This window comes from Oratosquilla oratoria, chromosome 38 (assembly GCF_046742065.1).
Source record: "Oratosquilla oratoria isolate Oo_2021 chromosome 38, ASM4674206v1, whole genome shotgun sequence".
Taxonomy (NCBI): domain Eukaryota; kingdom Metazoa; phylum Arthropoda; class Malacostraca; order Stomatopoda; family Squillidae; genus Oratosquilla; species Oratosquilla oratoria.
In genome coordinates, this window is record NC_134814.1 from 12,056,665 (window position 1) to 12,077,903 (window position 21,239).

The 21,239-nt window shown below is 39.1% G+C and overlaps 1 protein-coding gene across 5 annotated transcripts in view; it reads right to left on the reverse strand.

The window, feature by feature from the left end:
- Positions 1–3,526: 3,526 nt before the first annotated feature.
- The window catches only part of LOC143019963 (CDK5 and ABL1 enzyme substrate 2), a 37,620-nt gene continuing 19,907 nt past the window's right edge, over positions 3,527–21,239 (reverse strand). For 4 of the 5 annotated variants that reach the window (XM_076176011.1, XM_076176010.1, XM_076176013.1 and 1 more), the window contains 6 exons: positions 20,250–20,382; positions 16,808–17,012; positions 10,112–10,242; positions 9,890–9,996; positions 5,583–5,787; positions 3,527–5,476 (listed from right to left, as the gene is read on the reverse strand). In XM_076176011.1, coding sequence (XP_076032126.1) covers positions 5,336–5,476; positions 5,583–5,787; positions 9,890–9,996; positions 10,112–10,242; positions 16,808–17,012; positions 20,250–20,382 — 922 coding nt within the window. In that variant the 3' untranslated portion in view covers positions 3,527–5,335. Of the gene's footprint in view, positions 5,477–5,582; positions 5,788–9,889; positions 9,997–10,111; positions 10,243–10,685; positions 11,048–16,807; positions 17,013–20,249; positions 20,383–21,239 lie in introns of those variants that run through there. The other variant, XM_076176014.1, reaches the window with a different exon arrangement.

Below are 21,239 nucleotides of genomic sequence, written 5' to 3' on the forward strand. Positions count from 1 at the left end.
CATTTCGCATGACACCCATCTAACCTTGGTGACTTACCTGCTCTCATTTCACCTCATCTTTTCTTATTTCCCCTCCAGTTTCCTCATTCATCACTGTCATTTTCTTAGTGCCTCCCACTGCAACTACCTTTCCCTCTCTATCCTCCTTCACATTTAACAACTCCCTAAAATACTCTGCCTCCCACTGCAACTACCTTTCCCTCTCTATCCTCCTTCACATTTAGCAACTCCCTAAAATACTCTGCCCATCTTCCTCTTACTGCAATCTCTTCCATTATCATCTCTCCATTTCTTCTCTACTTGCCTCCCTTCCCTTTTAATTTATTTCCATAACATTTTTTATTACTTTCAATTTTTTTCTGTAATACTCTTCCCAAATTTTATATCTGCTCCTCTTTATCTTGTGCTTTTTCTTTTCTTTGTACCTCTCATATTATTCTCGTCCTATTTTGCAACCAATGTGTGAATACTCGATTCTTCTCTATAACCTTCCTTGCTTCATCATCCCAACACTCGCCACCCTTCCTTTTATTTCCTCCATCCTCCTTGTTCCACACACACTATCCTTCACTCCCACTCTTCTCAGCTTTTTCTTGTACTCCTTTTCATTCTCATTTAAGCAGTTTACTCCAAGTACCTCCCTACTTTCTGCCCTTTTCCTCTTTCTCCATCTATCCTCCACTCTCAACTTACCTTCCAACAATAAATTATTATTCCCCCACTCTCTCCCCTAAGAACATGTACATCCAAAGCTCCTCCTATTCTTCTCCTGATTACCCACTATATAGTCCATTAAAGCCCTATCTACCACCCTTCCATCCACCACCCTCTCCCATATGTACTTATGCTTGACTTTTTTCCTAAACAGTGTTAGCTATCATCAACTCTTTCTAGTCACATCACCATCAACTCTCCACTAGGATTTCTTTCTGGCTTATGATAGGATAGACTGGAAGACACTGTGGGAGGTATTGCCGATATATGGGATACAAGGGAAGCTGTTAAGCACAGTCAAGAGTTTTTACAAGAGTAGAGCCTGTGTTAGAAATTGAGAGAGCGAGTGGTTTGAGGCAAAGGTGAGACTTTGCCTGGGATGTGTTGTGTCAGTCTGACTTGAATTTACACATGAATGGGGTGGCACAAGTGGTAAAAGCAAGGGTAATGGGATGGGGATTGGAGATAAGCCAGTTGTTGCTGATGACAATGTGTTTGTAGCAGGATCAGAGGGATTAAGAAAGTTAGTGATGGAGTTCGGGAAGGTGAACAAAAGAAAGAAGTTGAAGATAAATGTAGGTAAAAGTAAGGTGAAAGGATGGCAGCTATTTGGAAATGAATACTAAGGGAGAGAGACTGGAGGAAGTGGACAGCTTTAGATACTTGAGTGCGAATGTGACAGGAAAGGGAGGAATAGAGGTGGAGGTAGAGTAGATTGAGAGAAGCAAGTAAATACCATGGGGGATTAAATAGTGTAATGAGAAACAGACATTTGGGAATGAATGCTAAGAGGAGATTTATGATGGGGTGATTAAGTTGACAGCACTATTTGGGGCTGAAACATGGAAATTAAGAGTTTCAATGTGTTGGAGATTAAATGCCTTTGAAGTATGGTAGGGGTTACTAAGCTGGATTGAATGAGAAATGAAGTGAAGAGGAGAGCAGGGGTGAAAAGACAGTTGGGAGATAGGGTTGATGAAAGAGTATTGGAATGGTTTGGACATATGGAAAGAATGAGTGAAGAAAGATTAGTAAAAGAAGTGTGGAAGGCAGAGGTGGAAGGAGTGAACATGAGGGGGCGACCAAGGATGAGATGGATGGATGGGGTAAAAGGGGCATTGGGAAAGGGGGGAACATCTGTTGAAGAAGGAAGACAGAAGACGGGTGAATGGAGAATGGTTGTATATGTATGCTATGATGTATGGAATGGTGTGAGGTGGGGGGGTGAGGGAGTATGTGTGAATGATATTTTGATGCACCCCAAAGGGAATTCTATATGTTTTCTCTTTTTCTGTTGTGAATGTGCTATGTCTTGCTACATTGCTTCTGACCCAGAGCAGTGGGTGAGATACAGGGATGATCTTTCATCCAGGAGGATCCAAGAAAAGAGGGAGGGGTGATGAATGGGAGTGGAGTATGTGTGGATAAAATGGGTGGGAGTGGATTTATGCCTTTGACTTTGGCTACCTCCCTTGTAAGGGTGAAAAAGCCATTAGTATATGTATATATATACTCCACACTTCCCAAACAACCCATCTATTGGTTTATCTATCCTAGCTTTGAGACCTCCCAGTACCATTACATTGACATTTCTTCGTAAACCCTCTATGCACTCATTTAAAGCTACCCTTTCCCTTTCTTCTACACTCTTCTCACTCCCAGGCCCATATGCACTTACAAAGACCTACATCTCACCAATTACAAATAAATATATAAAATAAATCCATCCATACCAAGGGCTTTTTCCCTATCATAAGAAATATTGTCAAGAAAATGGATCAGGTGATTTTACATACATACATATGCCAAGATGCAGGGATGACCCGTCATCCAGGTGGTGCTAAGATAAGAGGGAGCGTGGAGGGGGTGTGGAGTGTATTTAGGGATGGAATGGGTGGGAATGATTTAATGCCTTTTCCTTTTTGGCTACCTCCCTTGTAGGGGGGAAAAAGCCTTGGTACATGTATGTACATATGCCAAGGGTTTTTCCCCCTTACAAGGGAGGTAGCCAGTCATGAATCCACTCCCATTCATTTCATTCCTACATACTCCACTCCCATTCATCACTCCCCCTTTTTTTTTTTTATTTGCTCCTGGATGATAGGTCATCCCTGCATCTCACCCACTGCCTTGGGTCAAAAGCAATGCAGCAAGACACTGCATCCATAGCAAGACCACTTCATTTAATTTATGACCCACCCTCTCCATCCCCTCATACAGAAAAAGAGAAGACAGAGAAATCCCTTTGGGCTGAATCAAAATATCATTCACACTTACTCCCTAACTCCCCTCCCCCATCCCCTACCCACTCCCTTCCATGCATCACAGCATCATCCATACAACCATCATCTACTCACCTTTATCCTGTCCTCTCCCATCCTTCCTCAACAGACATTCCTCTCTTTCCCAACACCCCTTTTAACCCATCCAACCATCTCACCTCCATCCACCTCTGCCTTCCACACTTCTTTTACTAATATTTTCTCACTCATTCTTCCCATGTATCCAAACCATCCCAATACTCTTTCATCAACCCTATCTCCCAACTCCTCCCGTGTGATTTTAGCAAGTGGTAAAGTTACCTATAGAGAAAATTAATACATGGAAAAAAAATTGCAGGTCGAAATGAGTGTCAGGTATAAGAATTAAGATGAATGGATAATGAAAACTAAAAAAAGAACAAGCATGGAAGAGGATGGGGGCAATTTCAGCATGCAAGATTGGTAAAAGTAATGCAGAAATACAAACTAAAATTATAAGTTTATGAGGAAAGGACAATCTAATCTGAGAAGGTTGGGAAATGAAACAAATATTCAAGTTAATTCTTCTTGGACCCATTTGGCTGGGCAACCTTTGCTGCTGCCAGGCATGTACCCACCTTGTGGGAAGATATAATTATACATGGATATACAAATATCTTATGTAAGAACATTATATATATGAAATATGCACACAAAATGTGGTGCATAAATACATATATATAAAAAAGTAAATATATGTATAGTTTGTCATTAGACTAATTGACAGTTAACCCACAACATACCTGTTTGGATGCATTTGGGTATTTCACACAATCAGGTACAACTTTAGTTAAGCAACAAAACACCCCTTCCTCCAAGAAAACATAAATAGGATAAAACAAGACTTAAGATTTTAAAAGTATAACAAGGGAAGGAACTGAGAACTAATATGGTAGTATCAAATGCAATTAGCAAAGTCTGTACAGTTTGAAACTGAGTGGTTTCAGTTTCACTCCTGATGTGTTACCAACTTTCTGCAAGACAATTTACATATACTGTAACATGAGAGTATTTTCACGAATAAGGAAAAATATTGAGGAGCACTATCCCACAAATGTGGACATGACTGATGTCCAAATCTTTCTCCTTCTAGCTTCAGCACAAGAATCTATCTCAAGCCCTAAGTGCTTTATGTACTCTCAGCTGCCATTTACCTGTGACAAAAGCTAAATCACAAAAAGTTAAATAAACAAATTAGCATATTAATACATACTGCTCAATGAAAATAAATAATTAACTGGCTATTTTAGTAAATACTCCAGCTATGTGCACCTTATGAATAGTGATGAAAACAAGACACATGAGATCACTTCTTAAGACAAATTCTAAATAAACATAAACTGCATGAACCATCATTGCACATACTGACTGAACATCACACCTTGATATCTTGTACCAAAATCAAGTATTATGTTTGAATTTTCCATAAAATATTATATACTTAATCCTAATTGTACCTCAATAAATACTCCACAATCATAATCAAAACCTCATTTCTTCTGTACATTTGTTTTTGAACATGTCTGAAATAATTCTTTCCATATTAAGTACAAACAACTGCAATCAATGACAATCAAGAAGAAGATCCAGCTTCTTCCACTAAAAATAAGTCTTACCAGCCCATCTGCTTCCCACTCCCACACCTATGGCTATTTTCCATGCACAATACTACTACTTTTCTTGCCCAAGTATTTATTCTAATTATAATATTCTTTCTTGAAGTATATGAAATAAATATCACATTTTGAGCACAAAGTATTCATCTATGGAAATATGGATTTTTTCCACACAAAGCTATGCAGTGAGGACAACGTTTGCATGATTTTAAGTATCTATTACAAAATATGGGCATGTACATATTGGCTTAATTAGCTCAGTTTCTATCATCACAATGGATCACATTATACAATTGCACATATATCATCATGGGGTAAATATTCTTTGACACAAACTATCACTGTATGCAGTCATCTTTTAACTGTAAAGCTCTTAACAGGAAATTCTAGACACCGGTCAATTATGCTTTCTTTTGTAATACTGAATGAGCAATTTCCCTCTACAGCCAAAGCACTTCCTGGACATCTACCTACATCTAAATACATTACTCATTCATCCAGTGTCAAGATCTACATGTACACCTGCAAGATGACAAGTAATATATTTTAGCACTAATTTTGGAGGGGAGGAGGAAAAGGAGAAGATGAAGAAGAAGAATATGAATAAGAAGAAGATAAGTATTAGATACTGTACAACATCCATCCCTGTTACGTACTAGCACCTCAATCATTACCAATGAATGATGCCACATGATGTCTCCTAAGTCAAGACTCAAAGAGTAATCGCTGGTAGTGAGGATTCACCTGCCACCATGGAATATGGAGACCAAACTCTAGGGCAACCAAAGCAGCAAACTCCCACTGAATGAGTTCCCGACGATTTAAACGAAAAGTACTCTCCGTTTTCTGGAAAATTAAAATAAAATCAAACATACGGAAATATTGTGCATGAAAAATTATTTAAAATGAATACATCATGCTTGTAATGATTAAGCCCCTGACTAGTACTTACTTCTATCAAGTTTGTCAATACTTCTCCTTTCACATCATTCATCTTTGCAGATAATATGAGGCAAGCACCTGCTATCAGTTTTCGGTTTTGTTTGTTCACTATAGTTTTCAAGATCAGCCGTTCAAAATATACATATCCATGTGCCACAGTTAGTAAATCAATTCCACACTCCTGTTTAGCAATCTTGAGCATTTCTTTCTTCAAACTGCAGAAAAGAAATATAATATTAATTCACACATAAATTCATAATGCCCATACTGGGGTACTGACTATACTTACATGCAGTCAATACTTTAGTGATTCTATGGGGTACCCCCCATGAAGCAGACCCCACATCATTCACTTACATTAGAGAAAAATCTATTCATACAGGAATGATTATTAATTTCTCTATTATTGCTGTCTTCCTTTCTATTGTCTCCTCAAATCTATCCTTTACCTTTTATGAGAATTCTCCCTCTTTCTTTCTTTTATGCTTTGATGGGATATAAAATTGCAACAAAGTGTTTCATACGTCACAGGTATGGGATGGAGTAAGGGAAACTAATCCTTATCAATATTTTTCTCTTGGGAAGAGTCACTGTAAAATGGGGTTTGGGGAGAAAACTGCAATCAAATTCCTTGTCATTAGGCCTTTAAATGTGTGTGGCTATGGAAACATGTGAGGGAAGAAAACTAAATGCATTATCTCCAAGAAAAAAAAATTAAATAAAAGGGGAATTTGAGAGTGAGATAGGGTGTCAGGAGTGGAAGTAGTGATTCAACTGGCAAGTGATGAAAAATGGTAGTTCAATAAAAGCATCATCAAGAATAACATGGGTGAAAATGAGATTGAGTTAGAATGTATGGGTGTTTGTGAAAGCATAGTGAAGGAAGTGAGATACAATAGGAAGACAGACAGACAGAGAGAAGAGAGATAAAGAGAGAAGAAAGAGATAAGAGACAGGGAGAGAGAGAAGAGACAGGCTCTACTACTCTCATAAAAACTCTTGACTGCTCTTAACAGTTTTCCTCCTATTCCATATATCTACAATACCTCCCACAGTGCCTTCCTGTCTACCCTGTCATAAGCCTTTCCCAAATCTATAAGGCCTAAAAAAAACATCCTTACCTTTTCCCATTTTCTCACATATCTGTCTTACCACAAAATTCTGATCCACACACCCCCTACCTGTATGGTGATAAGATATACAAGGGGTGAGGGTAGCAAGGAGTTTGGAAGTCTTAAAAGAGAGAGGATATAGGAGGTGGATAGTTTTAAAGTATTTTGAGTCACATGTAACAGGGAATGGAAGAATGGGAATGGAGGTGAACTGTACATTAAGAGATGCAAGTAAATGCCTCGGGGGAATGAAAAATGTAACAAGAAACATATCTGGGGATGGACACAATGAGAAGACTGATGGGGTGATTGCCCTTATGACACTGTATGGGATAGACACTTGGAATATCAATCCCACTACACTCCCAAATTCAAAACCACCCCTCCCTTTCATCTTAGTTTTACTTAATGCTAACACATCAATCTTCCTTCTCACAAACATAATGCCTATCTCTTCTCTTTTACTCTCATCTTGTACCACACCCATGCACATTAAAAGACCCAAACCTTAGGGTTCTGGTGGGAAATCTCCTCCCAAACCCTCTTACAGCTTGACTTCTTGTAAGAATAGTGTTACAGAGAGCAGGATACCTAGTCCCATCTCTCCATCCCATTTTAGCCATCTTTTAAGACCCGAGTGGGAAAACCTGGTTGCAGTATTCTTCCCCGTACCACAAGGGGCAGAGGCAAAAATGGAAATAAATAATCAAAAAAGTGGTACAACACAATATGAGGAGGGGCAGGAGTCAGCATAATAGAGGTACTGTCTTGGTGCAATAAAGTAGCATCATTTCTCTATGAGAAAAGACAACATAATGGGGTCATAGCAGTCAACATAATAGAGGGCCAGTCTCAGTACAATAAAGTAGCATCATTTCTATACAAATAGAAACACTGACAAAACCACGTGTGGCTCTGGTCTGTAGAGATGCCCCATATAATCCCTAAAGTATTGACTGAATGCTATCAAGTAATTTATACTGCACAATAACTGACAGGGCTATAAGGAAAGATGTGTCAGAGAAGCACTGGAAATAATGAAAGCTGGTATGTAATCTGAATTAATTGGGTGTCACATAAAGTGTCTGATGAAGAGAGGAACAGTTATAGTGGATTGGTTAGCAAGGTTTTCTATTGTGTACCTAAAGGAGGAGAATGTGCAAGAGGACTGGCTGAGTGCATGTAGTTCCTCTATACAAAGGAAAAAGGGGCAAATATGAATGCAGTAGCTTTAGAAGGACCAGTCTCTAAAGTGTTCTTAGAATGGCATATAGGAGGGTTCTAGTCAGTCAGTCAGTTGTCTATGGTCTCTTGCAGAACACCTATGGTTCCTATGTACCTGGCAACAGCCAACAGGCAGGTCCATAACTCACTCAGGGAAGTTATATTTTGGTATTTAGGGACTGTAAGTGCAGGACACTATAATTTGAGGTGCTCTGTGTTTTCTGTGTGGTGGTTGCATCTAAGGCAGTTTGCATCAGTGGCTAGGCTAATTCTGCATTATTGTTTCAATGGTGGTATCCTGCAGGTAGTAGGAGGGGGAACAGTTGCCAGCTGTCATTTATCCATGTATGAAAATGTTAAGAAATACAGGGAGACCTCTTATTAATGGACATTAATTAGCTGTGTTTGCGGTGTTTTTGCTGTGTTTTTAGTGCTGTTGTTTAGTGCGTGCAATCACTATGGCACCCAAAAACCACTCCAAAACACCGAAAACACAGTGAAAACACCACAAATACAGCTAATTAATGTCCATTAATGAGTGGTCTCACTGTACAATCAAAGTTGGCCCAATCCAAAGACAGAGTGTCAGCCCCTTAGAAGTGCACCTCTTGACATAGGTACAGGAGTTGATGAGATTTGAAAACAGGCTGTATGTCACTATGATGAGTGGAAATAAACTCCACTGCAAGGACATGAACCTTTGCCTTAGTAGCTGCTTATTATGAAGCAAAGATGATAGCTTTGAGCCAACCAGACCCTACAAAAGAAACAATCTGGACTACAACCTGGTAGCTCAGTTTCTATTCTAATTTCAGTCTTTATTATGGTAAGCCATCTGACAAGTTGTGTGTCACTGTGACAAATGGAAACAAGCTCCACCACAAGGACTCGAACCTTTGCCTTAGTGACTGCTTATTATGAAGCAAAGATGATAGCTTTGAGCCATGCAGACCCTACAAAAGAAACAACCTGAACTACAACCTGGTAGATCCCCAAGGGCAATAGGCTAGCTTAGTCTCTATTCTAATATCACAGAGTCTTTATTATGGCGAGCCATCTGACAAGTTGTGTCACTGTGATCATGGAAACAAGCTCCACCACAAGGACTTGAACCTTTGCCTTGGCGACTGCTTATTATGACAACTTGTTGAATGGCTTGCCATAATAAAGATTCTGTGAAATTCAAATAGAGACTGAGCTAGCCTAGTGCCCTTGGGGAACTACCAGGTAGTAGTCCAGGTTGTTCCTTTCATAGGGTCTGGTTGGCTCAAAGCTATCATCTTTGCTTCATAATCAGCAGTCACTAAGGCAAAGGTTCAAGTCCTTGTGGTGGAGCTCAAGGTAGTACACAATGACAATCATCTAAGCCTCAAACAAATCCACACAATACCTGTAAACATGTGTAATCACATAAGGCATACTGTCAATTATAAAGTTAATTGTGGCTGTGCTTGTCATGCATACTTAATAATGATTGGATGTTCCATTAGCTTCATATATGTTCTTGCAATCACAAGATGCCATCAAGAATATTCCAGAATGATGTCACTGTTGGGTATAAATATCCACATGTTATAATGCACAGACAGGCATATTCCTGTTTATCTTAGCATTGTGTAAAGTTGTCTGGAGTGTATGCCATTGTTACTTCTAATGTGTTAATGTGCTTATATTCACAATAACATATTCAACAGTGTATTGAATCCCTGGAGACAACACCATTCTCCCATCATTCTTACCCAGCAGAACAAATGCATATCCCTATGAGCATCAAGCAACCCATGAAATATATTGTTAAATAATGACACACATCACTCTGGAGTGGAGGATAGAATTCTGCCACCATATTCTCGTGTGTGTCATAAACAGATGAAGTGAGGGGACTGTACTTACCTTCTACAAAAATTGAATTGCTATACAAAAGATAAAACTTAAGCATACTAAGCTACGAGCCTAAGGGCTAAATTTTCTCAAAACATACCTTCTTAATTTACTCAGTGTCAGTTGAATGTGAGGGAATTTCTCTCTGAACTTGTCATTCAATTCCTTTTTCAATTCTGATGGCTTTGTATAATCGATGACCGAAGTCTGGAAGCAAGAAGAATGATAAACAAAATGCTACTGTTACACACCATATCCCCAACACAAACTACAAGCTCATATTCATAGTTCCCATTAGGAATCACTTCTCCTACATACATACCATGTAAGATGAAAATCGCAGCAATTTACGGTGCTTGCCTGCCCTCAACTCTGGATCATCAAGCAAATTGGGAATATAATGAAGGCTATTTGCCTGGTTTGTTGGTACTCGCCATTCATCCCAGTCAAAACCTGAAATAATAATTCATTATCTATTTATCATGTTACATATGAACAAAACTGCATTCAAGTAAAACCATAATTTCTTGTATTCTTTATACTTAAGGTCTAAATACATAAATCCAGTTGACATATTTTTTCACAGGTGTATAAAAAAAACATGCCAGGTGCATTGCAACAGCTTTCAAGGCTTCATCAGTTTAGGCATTGAAAGAAGAAAGCTAAAATATTTGGGAAATTGTTCTGCATAAATTTGGCAGAAAAATAATTTAGAGTACCAAACAATAAGGTATAGGCAAAACAGTGCACCATTGCACCAAGTCTCATCAAAGAGCTTAAAGCATAAGTGCACAATGCCAACAGTGACAAGTATTATGTCCAATCAATCTTCATAATGTCAAGTGTAAGACTGCCATACAACAATATTGCCATTCTATATGGCAGCCTGAAGACCATGCAATACTACCCTGTCAAAGCTTTACTGATTCAACAAATAATTTCCTATTAACATCTTCACATGCAAGATACCTTACACATATGAGAGTTGGGTAAACATAAAACACCGAATGCTGGAGCTTAATTGTTCTAACTCGAAGTGAAAGTGATAGAATTCGGAAAGAATCCTCACACACTGCACAATAGTTCATACACAAAGTTTTAGCAGTGGAAAAAATAAAGTTTATGGAAGACGAAATGTAGTAAATGCTTAAGTAAGTACCCTTCCTATATAGGTTCCTATACATGTGTTCTCCTGGCTCTAGGGCACGCACCAGGATCATCGAGCCAAGGACAGGGTTGCTGGTATTCGCCACCAAGCCTGGAACCAACACTATTAGCCTTGCTATTGCCATTAACAGACCCCATCTTTTCCCCACAAAACACATAGCACATTGTTGCTCCCTCTCCTTCACACACAATCTATGTCTTTTAAGAAATCGCTGTACATAATTAATAAAATTAAAAACTTTCAGAATTTATGGATAAGTTTTATACAGCAAATTAAAAAAAAACAAGACATTACAATAAAACATTAAAAACTCCAAATTATGAAAGATAAAATTAATATATTTACTTCTTTTATGATTTCATCATTAAGTATACTGATTAAAATTCTGAACTTAATTTATAAGATACAAATAAAGACAAAGAAAATTAGTAAATTAAATAGTCTTTTATTTCCTTCCACCCACTTTATCACTCGCTCTCTCTTTTTCACATTACTCCAGTACTGCCTTTGACAGTGAACTATCAGTTACAAGAGGTGGCAAATTTCCCAGCAAGTCCAGTTATATCATTTATCCCTTTACCACTTTTTTACCTTTTTCTGATACCTCATACACTATTTCCAATCTTGTTCATAAACTAGTACTATCTCAATAGAGTGGCCTACTTGGCCTCAGAATATCTGATTTATACTGTTCAAATGTACCAATCTATCAGGTTTGACATCCTTAGTTTCATTAGCTCCTCACATCCTTATCACAAACCTACTTTTCTAAAATTCAAAATGTTCCTACAACTATACATTTCTGCTAACACAATAAGACATTTTCTTCTTTCCTAAATTAATGTACATACTCATGTCATCCTTTTTTTTTTCACTAATGAAAAATGTAAACCGTACAGCAAGCAATATAATGGCAACAGTAGGGGCACAAACTAACAAAATTAGAATTACACCTACAATCACAATATGTCATCACTCCTTTTCCATAAGTTAACGCCTCTTTCCCAGAAATGAATGCCATTATTATGCAATACAATGTTGCACTGAACCTAGAGAGGATTGACATGTCAACAGGACAAAATAGTAACATGAAGTGGAAACATTCCAGTAAGGAATGTGAAGATTCATTACAATATTTCTGGTAATACACATTAAGATTAACAATGTATACTTTAGGAGTTGATTTACACTATTTGCATTGTACAAATACATACTGGCAAACTCCATATTTACATATGATATCTACAGAGTTGTGCATGTTCCTCGGTGCATTCCTCAGTGCATTCCTCTTTAGTTTGCCTGTGGTTAGCACTCCCAAACTATTAAAGCAATACAGGTGCCAGTATAGTATGTGGCCTGTAAAATTTTTCTTTGGTATACTATATGGCCTACCAGATTTTTATTTCGGTATAAACCTGTCTCTTAAGTTTGGGAGTGCTAAACACGGCCATATTAAAGTGGAACACACCTAGCTCTGGATGTTTACTCCATGTTGTCTATAGAAATGGGTACTGCAGTTGCATCATTGGAATGTAACATGTAATGTCTATCAAAGTAAACTATCTACCTATCTATATACTAACTGACTTCTTCCCCTTACAAGGGAGACTGTAAGCCAAGGCAAGCATATAACCCCTACCCATCCATCTTTACCCTTTTATCTCTGTTCCTTGTGGATGAAGGGTCATCCCTGTCCCCTGCCTACTGCTAGTGTCAAAAGCAATGCAGCAGGACAAGGCAGGGCCAGCTGCTTCATTTACATGGCAACCCCCTCCTACCTACAATTTACTAAGATCAATAAAGGTGGCTTTTAATTACTAGGATGAAGTAATGAAAAAAAAAAATACTAGTCACACTGATACGACCAAGATTGGAGTATGCTGCAACACTATGGACACCCAGTAAAACAAGAATATAAGGAAAATAGAAAGAATCCAAAGAGCAACGACAAAGATAGCCCCAACACTTTCAAAATTTATATATGAGCACAGATGTCTAAACTCGAACTACCAACCCTGGAACAAAGAAAAGAAAGAGGCAATCTATTGGCCATTTACAGAATCATGAAAGGGATGGAAGTCCTTGACAGAGAAGACTTATTAAAGTGGGATAGAAGAAAAACAAGGAGACATGAAAAACTCAAAATGGATAGTTATGGAAGAGACCTGGAAAAAAAAAGTTTTCCACACAGAGTGGAGGATGTCTAGAACAAATTGGACAAAACAATAGTGTGTACAAACACCATACAAGAATCTAAGAACAAACTAGATGTTGCGAGATACAAAGATGGGTTCACTACGAGCATAGCTCCCCTTCCTGTATGATACAATTTTGCTCTTATTACTTCCAACTTCCTCCTATTGCATACCTTCCCAACGGCAGTCAGTAGATGTCTCAGATCCTCCTCTGACCCAGCCAAAAGTGCACTGTCATCAGCAAACAACAACTGGCTCACCTCCCACTTACTTCCAGTCTCTCTAACCATCTCTTACCCTCTTCCAATTACCCTTGTATCTATCTCCTGTACCACCTCATCATCCATGTACACATTAAACAATCATGGCAACATAAAGGCCCTTACACATTGAGCCTCATGCAGCACAAACACATTACTCAATGTGTTGTTTGTAGTGTTGTGGACGAGATTTCCAACACACCACACAATTCACAATGGTTCTAATTTCATGCAGTGGGACAGTGCCCATCCTGACGCTGAGGGGGAAGGTACATCACGCTCTAAGTTCTCCAGGATAGCACCTATATCCAAGTGGACAAGAAGCAACACACTCGCGTTTATATTCATTTATTGCTTATCTGATCCTATTCCACTAGAGCACTCTGTAGGACTGACAATCTTTCCTATATGATACATAATATATGTAACTTAAAGCTTATACAAGAAATACAACCTGCCAAAATAAAGTGTTTATAGATTTACTACAGCTTCATCCTTGCCTTTGGAATGTGAAGTGCAAGGAGTATGAGTGGAGGGACATAAGAATATAAATAAATAAGAATGAATAAATAAAAATAAGTAGTGCACGTATTGTGATGCATCATTGTACATCAGGCAACCTGAGGTGCACGCAAATATTTGACTTGTATTGAAAAGATCAACAACTTGATAAAGAGAGTAGTACCCCAAGACTAGAAAATTTGGCAAACACAGTCCCAATTCATAAGGGAGGATGCAAAGATGACCACCTCAACTACATACCAGTATCACTAACCAGTATGCTCAGGACTGCTAGGCCAGTCTAGGGAACAACCAGTATGACAGCCAAATTGAAAAAAATTGTGTTAAAGACAGATGAACCAAAGGGTCTTCATCTTGACAACAATTAATTTGGCTTAAGGTGGTACATCATGTGTATCCAACTAGTTAAGTTTCTACTCTAGGGTAACTAACTCACTAAAAGAAACAAGTGGGTGGACTGTATGTACCTAATTGTAATATACAGGAAAGGAACATTTGTTGTGTCCACCTCCTATTCTCTAATTCTTTTTTATCATACCTAGCCTCAAATTCATATACAGTTCCAACTAAATCTATATCCTTGATTTCCAATTATCATATTTAGATTTGAACATGGGGTATATCACCTAAGCTATTCAAAGTATTAATGCATCTATGTGGAAAATTACATTTCTTCACATCCTTTAGATATGTGGTCTTTGTAATTTGGTCCAGTGACCTCTTAAAACCTTCCCATCTTTAAACATATCTCTTCTGAGTAAAAGCAGCAATGATTGCAACAGCACTGTAGGAGAGAGGCCAAACACAGAGTATGGGATCCAATATATTTAACGTTTCGCCCAGCAGGGCTTCTTCAGAGAGCCCTGCTGAAGAAGCCCTGCTGGGCAAAACGTTAAATATATTGGATCCCATACTCTGCCTTCCATACCTCTTTTACTAGTCTTTCTTCACTCATTCTTTCCATGTGTCCAAACCATCCTAATACTCTTTCATCAACCCTATCTCCCAACCCCCTTTCCACCCCTGTTCTCCTCCTCACCTCCTCATTTCTCACTCTATCCAGTCTAGTAACCCCCATCATACTTCTCAGACACCTCATCTCATCTGCATTTGGCCTCTCTCCTACAGATCTCTTTTGTCAATGCAATCTATCCCCTTTAGTGATCTGAATACTGTAATCATAACAAGAGTCAAGGAAATTAAGGGGAAAAAAATGTCTAAGGACAGAACAAGAAAACGAATAATTTTCTTTTTGGCCCATCAGAAATCAGAAAATCATATGGTATTTAAGGAAAATTACCAAAACAACACAATTAAAATTGGAACAACCGTCAACAATGGAAATTTGAAAATAGTGTATGCTAATGTTGTGGGCCTACTTTCAACTAGACTAAAATACACTGTTATTTTGGGGCAACCAAATCTGATATTATACATTTGGTTAAAACAAAATTATAGAATAATGTCAACATCCAACTAGGGAAAGTAAACAACATAATTTGGAGAATGGATAGAACCAACAAATTGGGAAAAGTATGAACAGCAGTACAAAATAACACCATTGTGGACAAAGTAACTAATGGGTGAAGGCAAAGCAGAAATAATATACATAAGAATTATGACAAAAAATGGCCCCAAAAGAGATTCTGCAATAGTCCACATCAGCTCCCCACACATACTTCAAATTGTAGAGCATAATGAAACGCTAACAAATACTACAAATCAACAAAAGGAATCAATCCTATGCAACATTATCATCATGACGGAAGATTTCAACTGCAAAGAAATAAGTGGGAAGAGTGAAAGACGGCTGGGAGTGAAGACTCATAGCCCTGAGTGATTCATGGACTCACCCTGAGGCTGTTGCCAGTTACCTGAAACCCATGGCTTTTCTACAAGAGACCAAAGGTGATGGACTGACTGATATTTACCTAATTGTAATGTACAGGAAAGGATCAACGTTCACGGGGTCTTATCTCTTATTCTCTAAGTTATCATACCTTCAAACTCATGTTTGGTTCCAACTTAGTCCATATCTACATTTGAATTCATGTCTTATTCCTGCTTGGGTTATATCACCTTCTAAATCCTTCCAAAAATCTATGCATCTGTATGGAAAACTGTATTTCTTCATATTCTTTAGACATTTAGTCTATTAATTCGTTCTCACAACCTCTTGAAGCCCTCCTGTCCCTAATCAAAGAGATCTCTCCAGTCAATCTAGTCTACCTCCTTTAGCAACCTGAATGGACACTACTTCCTTTGCCCTACTACTATAAGCAAGTGATATGGAACCAATCCTACACTAATATACAGACAACAGTCCAATGTTTCTTCAGAGAACTCTCTCTGGGAGTACATGAGGACCCCTGCTTACCACCAAGACAAATAACTGTTGCCTGGAGTTCCAACAAGTGGAAAACCCATAGCCCCACTGTGGTTGACAATGATCCTCAGGCCCTTAAACAGATCTCTCTGGGAAAAAATTAGGACTATTCTACTGTATGTGTTGTATTAGTATGGAACCATTTCCATGTCCATGGCTGAAAGTAGCAGGGGAAGGGGAGCAATTGACAGTTGTCAATTCTCCATGTGTGAAAGAGTGCAAAAAATACAGTTAAAGTTAGAGATTTTAGGCCCCTGATGGAAGTGGTTTGGAACATGGGCATCTTTTCTGTCCATCTACAAAGGACCATCACATGCAGCTACCTGTCATAAGTCCCTCCATGACAATTATTGCATGTATTATCAAGAGTACTTCTAATGTAGAGATGTATATTTCTTCCTGTCAGTGAAATTTGAGACAAATATTACTCAAAATATTTTTGATGCAGAAATTAATTTCTTCCTGCAAAATTAGTTATTTTACTAACCTCTGTCTGACTGGTAAAGAGGTGAATGTGGAACATAGTGGGCAGTTGCTTTGTGCGTGGCTGGTTCATAGCTGAAACAACGGGCAACTCCTGGGTGCATGGCACGTTCTAACACATCACCATGCTCTGAATATTCAGAATGCTGTCGTCTTGGCTTGGCCATGAATGAGCGAGATGGGACCAACAGCTGCCTGTATGACAACTCCTGCAACATAAATTGATCATTTATGCAAAACTGGATGATAGAAACATATGAAAGATACACAGAAAAAAAGAGAAGTAAAGCATAAGAGAAGATGTAAAATGAGGGAGAACAATGACAGAATTTTTTGAAAGTAATTAAAAGGTTTGGGTCTTTTAATGTGCATGGATGTTAATGGTGGAGATGTGTCTAGAAAGAGAGTTGATGATAGCAAATACAGTGTTTTGGAAGAAAGTCAAGCATAAGTATACATGGGAGAGGGTGGTGGATGGAAGGGTGGTAGATAGAGCATTAATGGACTATGTAGTGGTAGATAGGAGTATAATAGGAAGAGTTAAGGATATACATGTGCTAAGGGGAGAGAGTGGGGGAATATCAGATCATTTTTTGGTGGAAGGTAAGTTGAGAGTGGAGGATAGATGGAGAAAGAGGAAAAGGACAAAAGGTAGGGAGGTGCTTAGAGTGAACTCTTTAAATGAAAAGGAAAAGGAGTACAAGAAGAAGCTGAGGGAGGAGTGGGAGGGAGTGAAGGATAGAGTAGAGCTAGGAGTGGAGGAGGAATGGGGATGGTTCAAGGAGGGAGTCACAAAGTGTGCAAAGATGCTGTGTGGAGCAAGAAGGACAGGAGGAAATAGAAGGAAGGGTAGTGAGTGGTGGGATGAGGAAACAAAGAAGGTTGTAGAAGAGAAGAAATGAGCTTTCACGGATTGGTTACAAAATAGGACAAGCGAGTCATATGAGAGGTACAAAGAAAAGAAAAGAGAAGTAAAGCACAAGGTAAAGGAGGCAAAGAGGAGAGCAGATGTGAAATGGGGAAAGAGTATGACAGAAAATTTTGAAAGTAATAAAAAGATGTTTTGGAAAGAAATTAAGAGAGGAAAAGGAGGCAAATCAAGTAGAGAAGAAAAGGTAAAAGGTGCAGATGGACAGATGATAATGGAAGAGAAGGCAGTAAGGGGAAGGTGGGCAGAGTATTTTAGGGAGTTGCTAAATGTGATGGAGGATAGGGAGGGAAAGGTATTGCATTGGAAAGTACTAAGAAAATGACCATGATGAGTGAGGAAAATGGAGGAGAAATAAGGAAGGATGAAGTCATGGCAGTTGTTAAGATGATGAGAGCAGGTAAGGCACCTGGTCTGGATGAATGCCATGCAGAATATCTAATATTTGATGGATAGAGGGTAGTGCCGGTGGACTGGAGGAATGCCTGTATAGTTCCACTTTACAAGGGAAAAGGGGACAAGTGTGAGTGTAGTAGTTTCAGAGGAATTAACTTATTAAGTGTAGTTGGGAAGGCTTACAGGATGGTCTTGATTGAGAGTCAGTTTGTGCATGTCCAATCTTTTTAAGCTTTTACTCAAGAGTGATTGATGCACTGCAAGACAGAAGAGGGGGACTGAGTGTACCTCAACATAGAGAAGGCACTTGACAAAAGTACCTCACAGTTGTACCCCACATGGACAGGGTGGTGCAAGAGGTAAATATGCAAGGGTAATGGGAGGGGAACTGGAGATGGTTAAAGAAAATGGAGAAAAATGGGAGATAAGCCAGTAGTTGTTTGCTGACAACACTGCACTTATAGCAGGATCAGAGGAGGGATTAAGGAAGTTAGTGATGAAGTTTGGGAAGGTGTGCAAAAGGAAGAAGTTGAAGATAAATGTGGATAAAAGTTAGGTGATGAGATGTACAAGGGGAAAGGATGGCAGTAAATTGGAATGAGTATCAAGGAAGAGATGCTGGAGGAAGTAGATAGCTTCAGATCCTTGGGGGCACATGTGGCAAGAAAGGATGTGGAGGTGGAGGTAGAATGTAGATTGAGAGAAGCAAGTAAATGCTTTGGGGGATTAAAAAGTTCAACAAAAAATAGATATCTGGGAAAGGATGCTAAGAGGAGATTGTATGAAGGGGTGATTGTGCAGACAGCACTGTATATGGCAGAAACATGGCACAAAAAGGAAAAGTTTAAATGTGTTTAAGATGAAATGTCTGAGAAGTATGGTAAGGGTTACTAGACTGGACAGAGTGAGAAGAAAGGATGCAAGAAGGAGAGCATGGGTGAAAAAGGTGTTGGGAGAGAGGGCTGATGAAAGAGTATTGGAATGGTTTGGACACATGGAAAGAATGAGTGAACATTAGTAAAAGAGGTGGAAGGCAGAGGTGGATGGAGTGAACATAAGGGGGTGACCAAAGATGAGATTGATGGATGGGGTAAAAGGGGCATTGAGAAAGAGGGGGATGTCTGTTGAGGAAAGGAGAGGGCAGATGATAGGGATGAATGGTTATGTATGAATGATGCTGTGATGTATGGAAGGGAGTGTATGGGGGAGGTTAGGAAGTTGTTACAAGTGAATGATATTTTGATGCAGCCCAAAGGGATTTTTATCCCTTTTTTCTGCACAAGGGGACAGAGAGAGTGGGTTGCTGATCAAATTAAGTGGCCTTGCTGTGGATGTGTGGTGTCTTGCTGCATTGCTTCTTACTCAGGGCAATGGGCGAGATGCAAGCCAAACCACAAATACATTGCCTTACAGCCTTACCTGGACAATTACACAATCTCTTCTACTAGTGACTTGTGGGCCAATCCAGTGGCTGTTGCTGGTTACCTGGGAGCAATGGCACATCTTACAATGCCCCACTTAATCCAGACAAAAACACAATCTCTTCTACAAGTGACTTTAGAGCCAATCCAGTGGCTATTGCTGGTTACCTGGGACTCATGGATCTTCTCCAAGAGAGATCTGGGGCAACAGATCAGTAAGAAAACATTTAAATAAAACATAAACAAATTTTTCTAATATCCTCTTCACTAGCCATGCCAATCACAGATTTTATTTAGGCTGACACCATATTGTTCTATTCTGTTAAGAGTTAAACTCAGGAGAAAACAGGGTCTTGATTAACTCAGGCTCAATTTTGTCCTGCATGTGACCCTCAGGGCTGTACAGTAGCCCAGTGGATACTGTCTTGAAGTTACAAGCAGGAGGTCGTAAGTTTGATTCTGAACCCACTATGGGTTTGCTGCATTGGTTCCTGACAGGCCTAGCCAGATGGGGAGGAGACCTAACGTCAGCCTACAAATCTTAGCGGTTTGCCACAACTGACAGGGCTTTGCCCTATCAGGGTGTGGAAGTGAGAATGGTGAGTTATAAGAACTTCAACTAAAGTGCATAACTTATGCCAGAATAAAAAAAGTAAAAGGAATCAAAGTGAAGAGGATAATACTATATTAATTTACTCCACCTGGAATTCATCTGACTTTTCCAGTCCCAAGATGTGTGTAGGATCAATGCCATCACTGATTGTTGACAATGGTCTACTTCCAGAGGGATGCCTTCTGCGACCTGCATCAATACGTCCATGATGATCCCCACGTCTGCAAGGGCACAAAAATTTACATTACCTATTGCCCTGTGTTATCTCCTATATTTATGTAGTACAATTTTACCATGCACTACCACTCTTGGCCATGACTTTGCCAGGGATATGTCATGCTGCCATGGCTGTTCAATGTATACATGGATGGGGTGGTGTGTGAGGTAAATGAAAGAGTAGTGGATTGGGGATTGGAGATGGTTAAAATGGAGAAAAATGGGAGATAAGCCAGTTGATGTTTGCTGACAACACTGAGCTTGTAGCAGGATCAGAGGAGAGATTAAGGAAGGTAGTGGCAGTTTGAGAAGGTGTGGGAAAGAAGTTAGTTGAAGACCATTGTAGGTAAAAGTAAGGTGATGAGATGTACAAGGGTTGAGGATGGCAGCAAATTAAAAGTGAGTATTAAGGGAGAAAGGCTGGAGGAAGTGGATAGCTTTAGATACTTGGGTGCGAATGTTGCAGGAAAGGGAGGAGTGGAGGTGGAAGTAGAATATAGATTGAGAGAAGCAAGTAACTGCCTTGGGGGATTAAAAAGTGTTATGAGAAACAGACATTTGGGAATGGATGCTAAGAGGATATTGTATGAAGGAATTGTGCAGACAGCACTACATGGAGCAGAAACACAGAACATAAGAGAGGAAGTGAGAGTTTAAATGTTTGAGACAAAATGTCAGAGAAGTATGGTAGGAGTTACTAGGCTGGATAGAGTGAGAAATGAGGAGGTGAAGAGGAGAGCAGGGTTGGAAAAGAAATTGGGAGAAAGTGTAAATCAAAAGTTAACTGTACTACATACTATCACAACCATATATCATCTGTTAAAGCTCTTAAGTAGCCTTAATATATCCAGTCAAAAGTAAA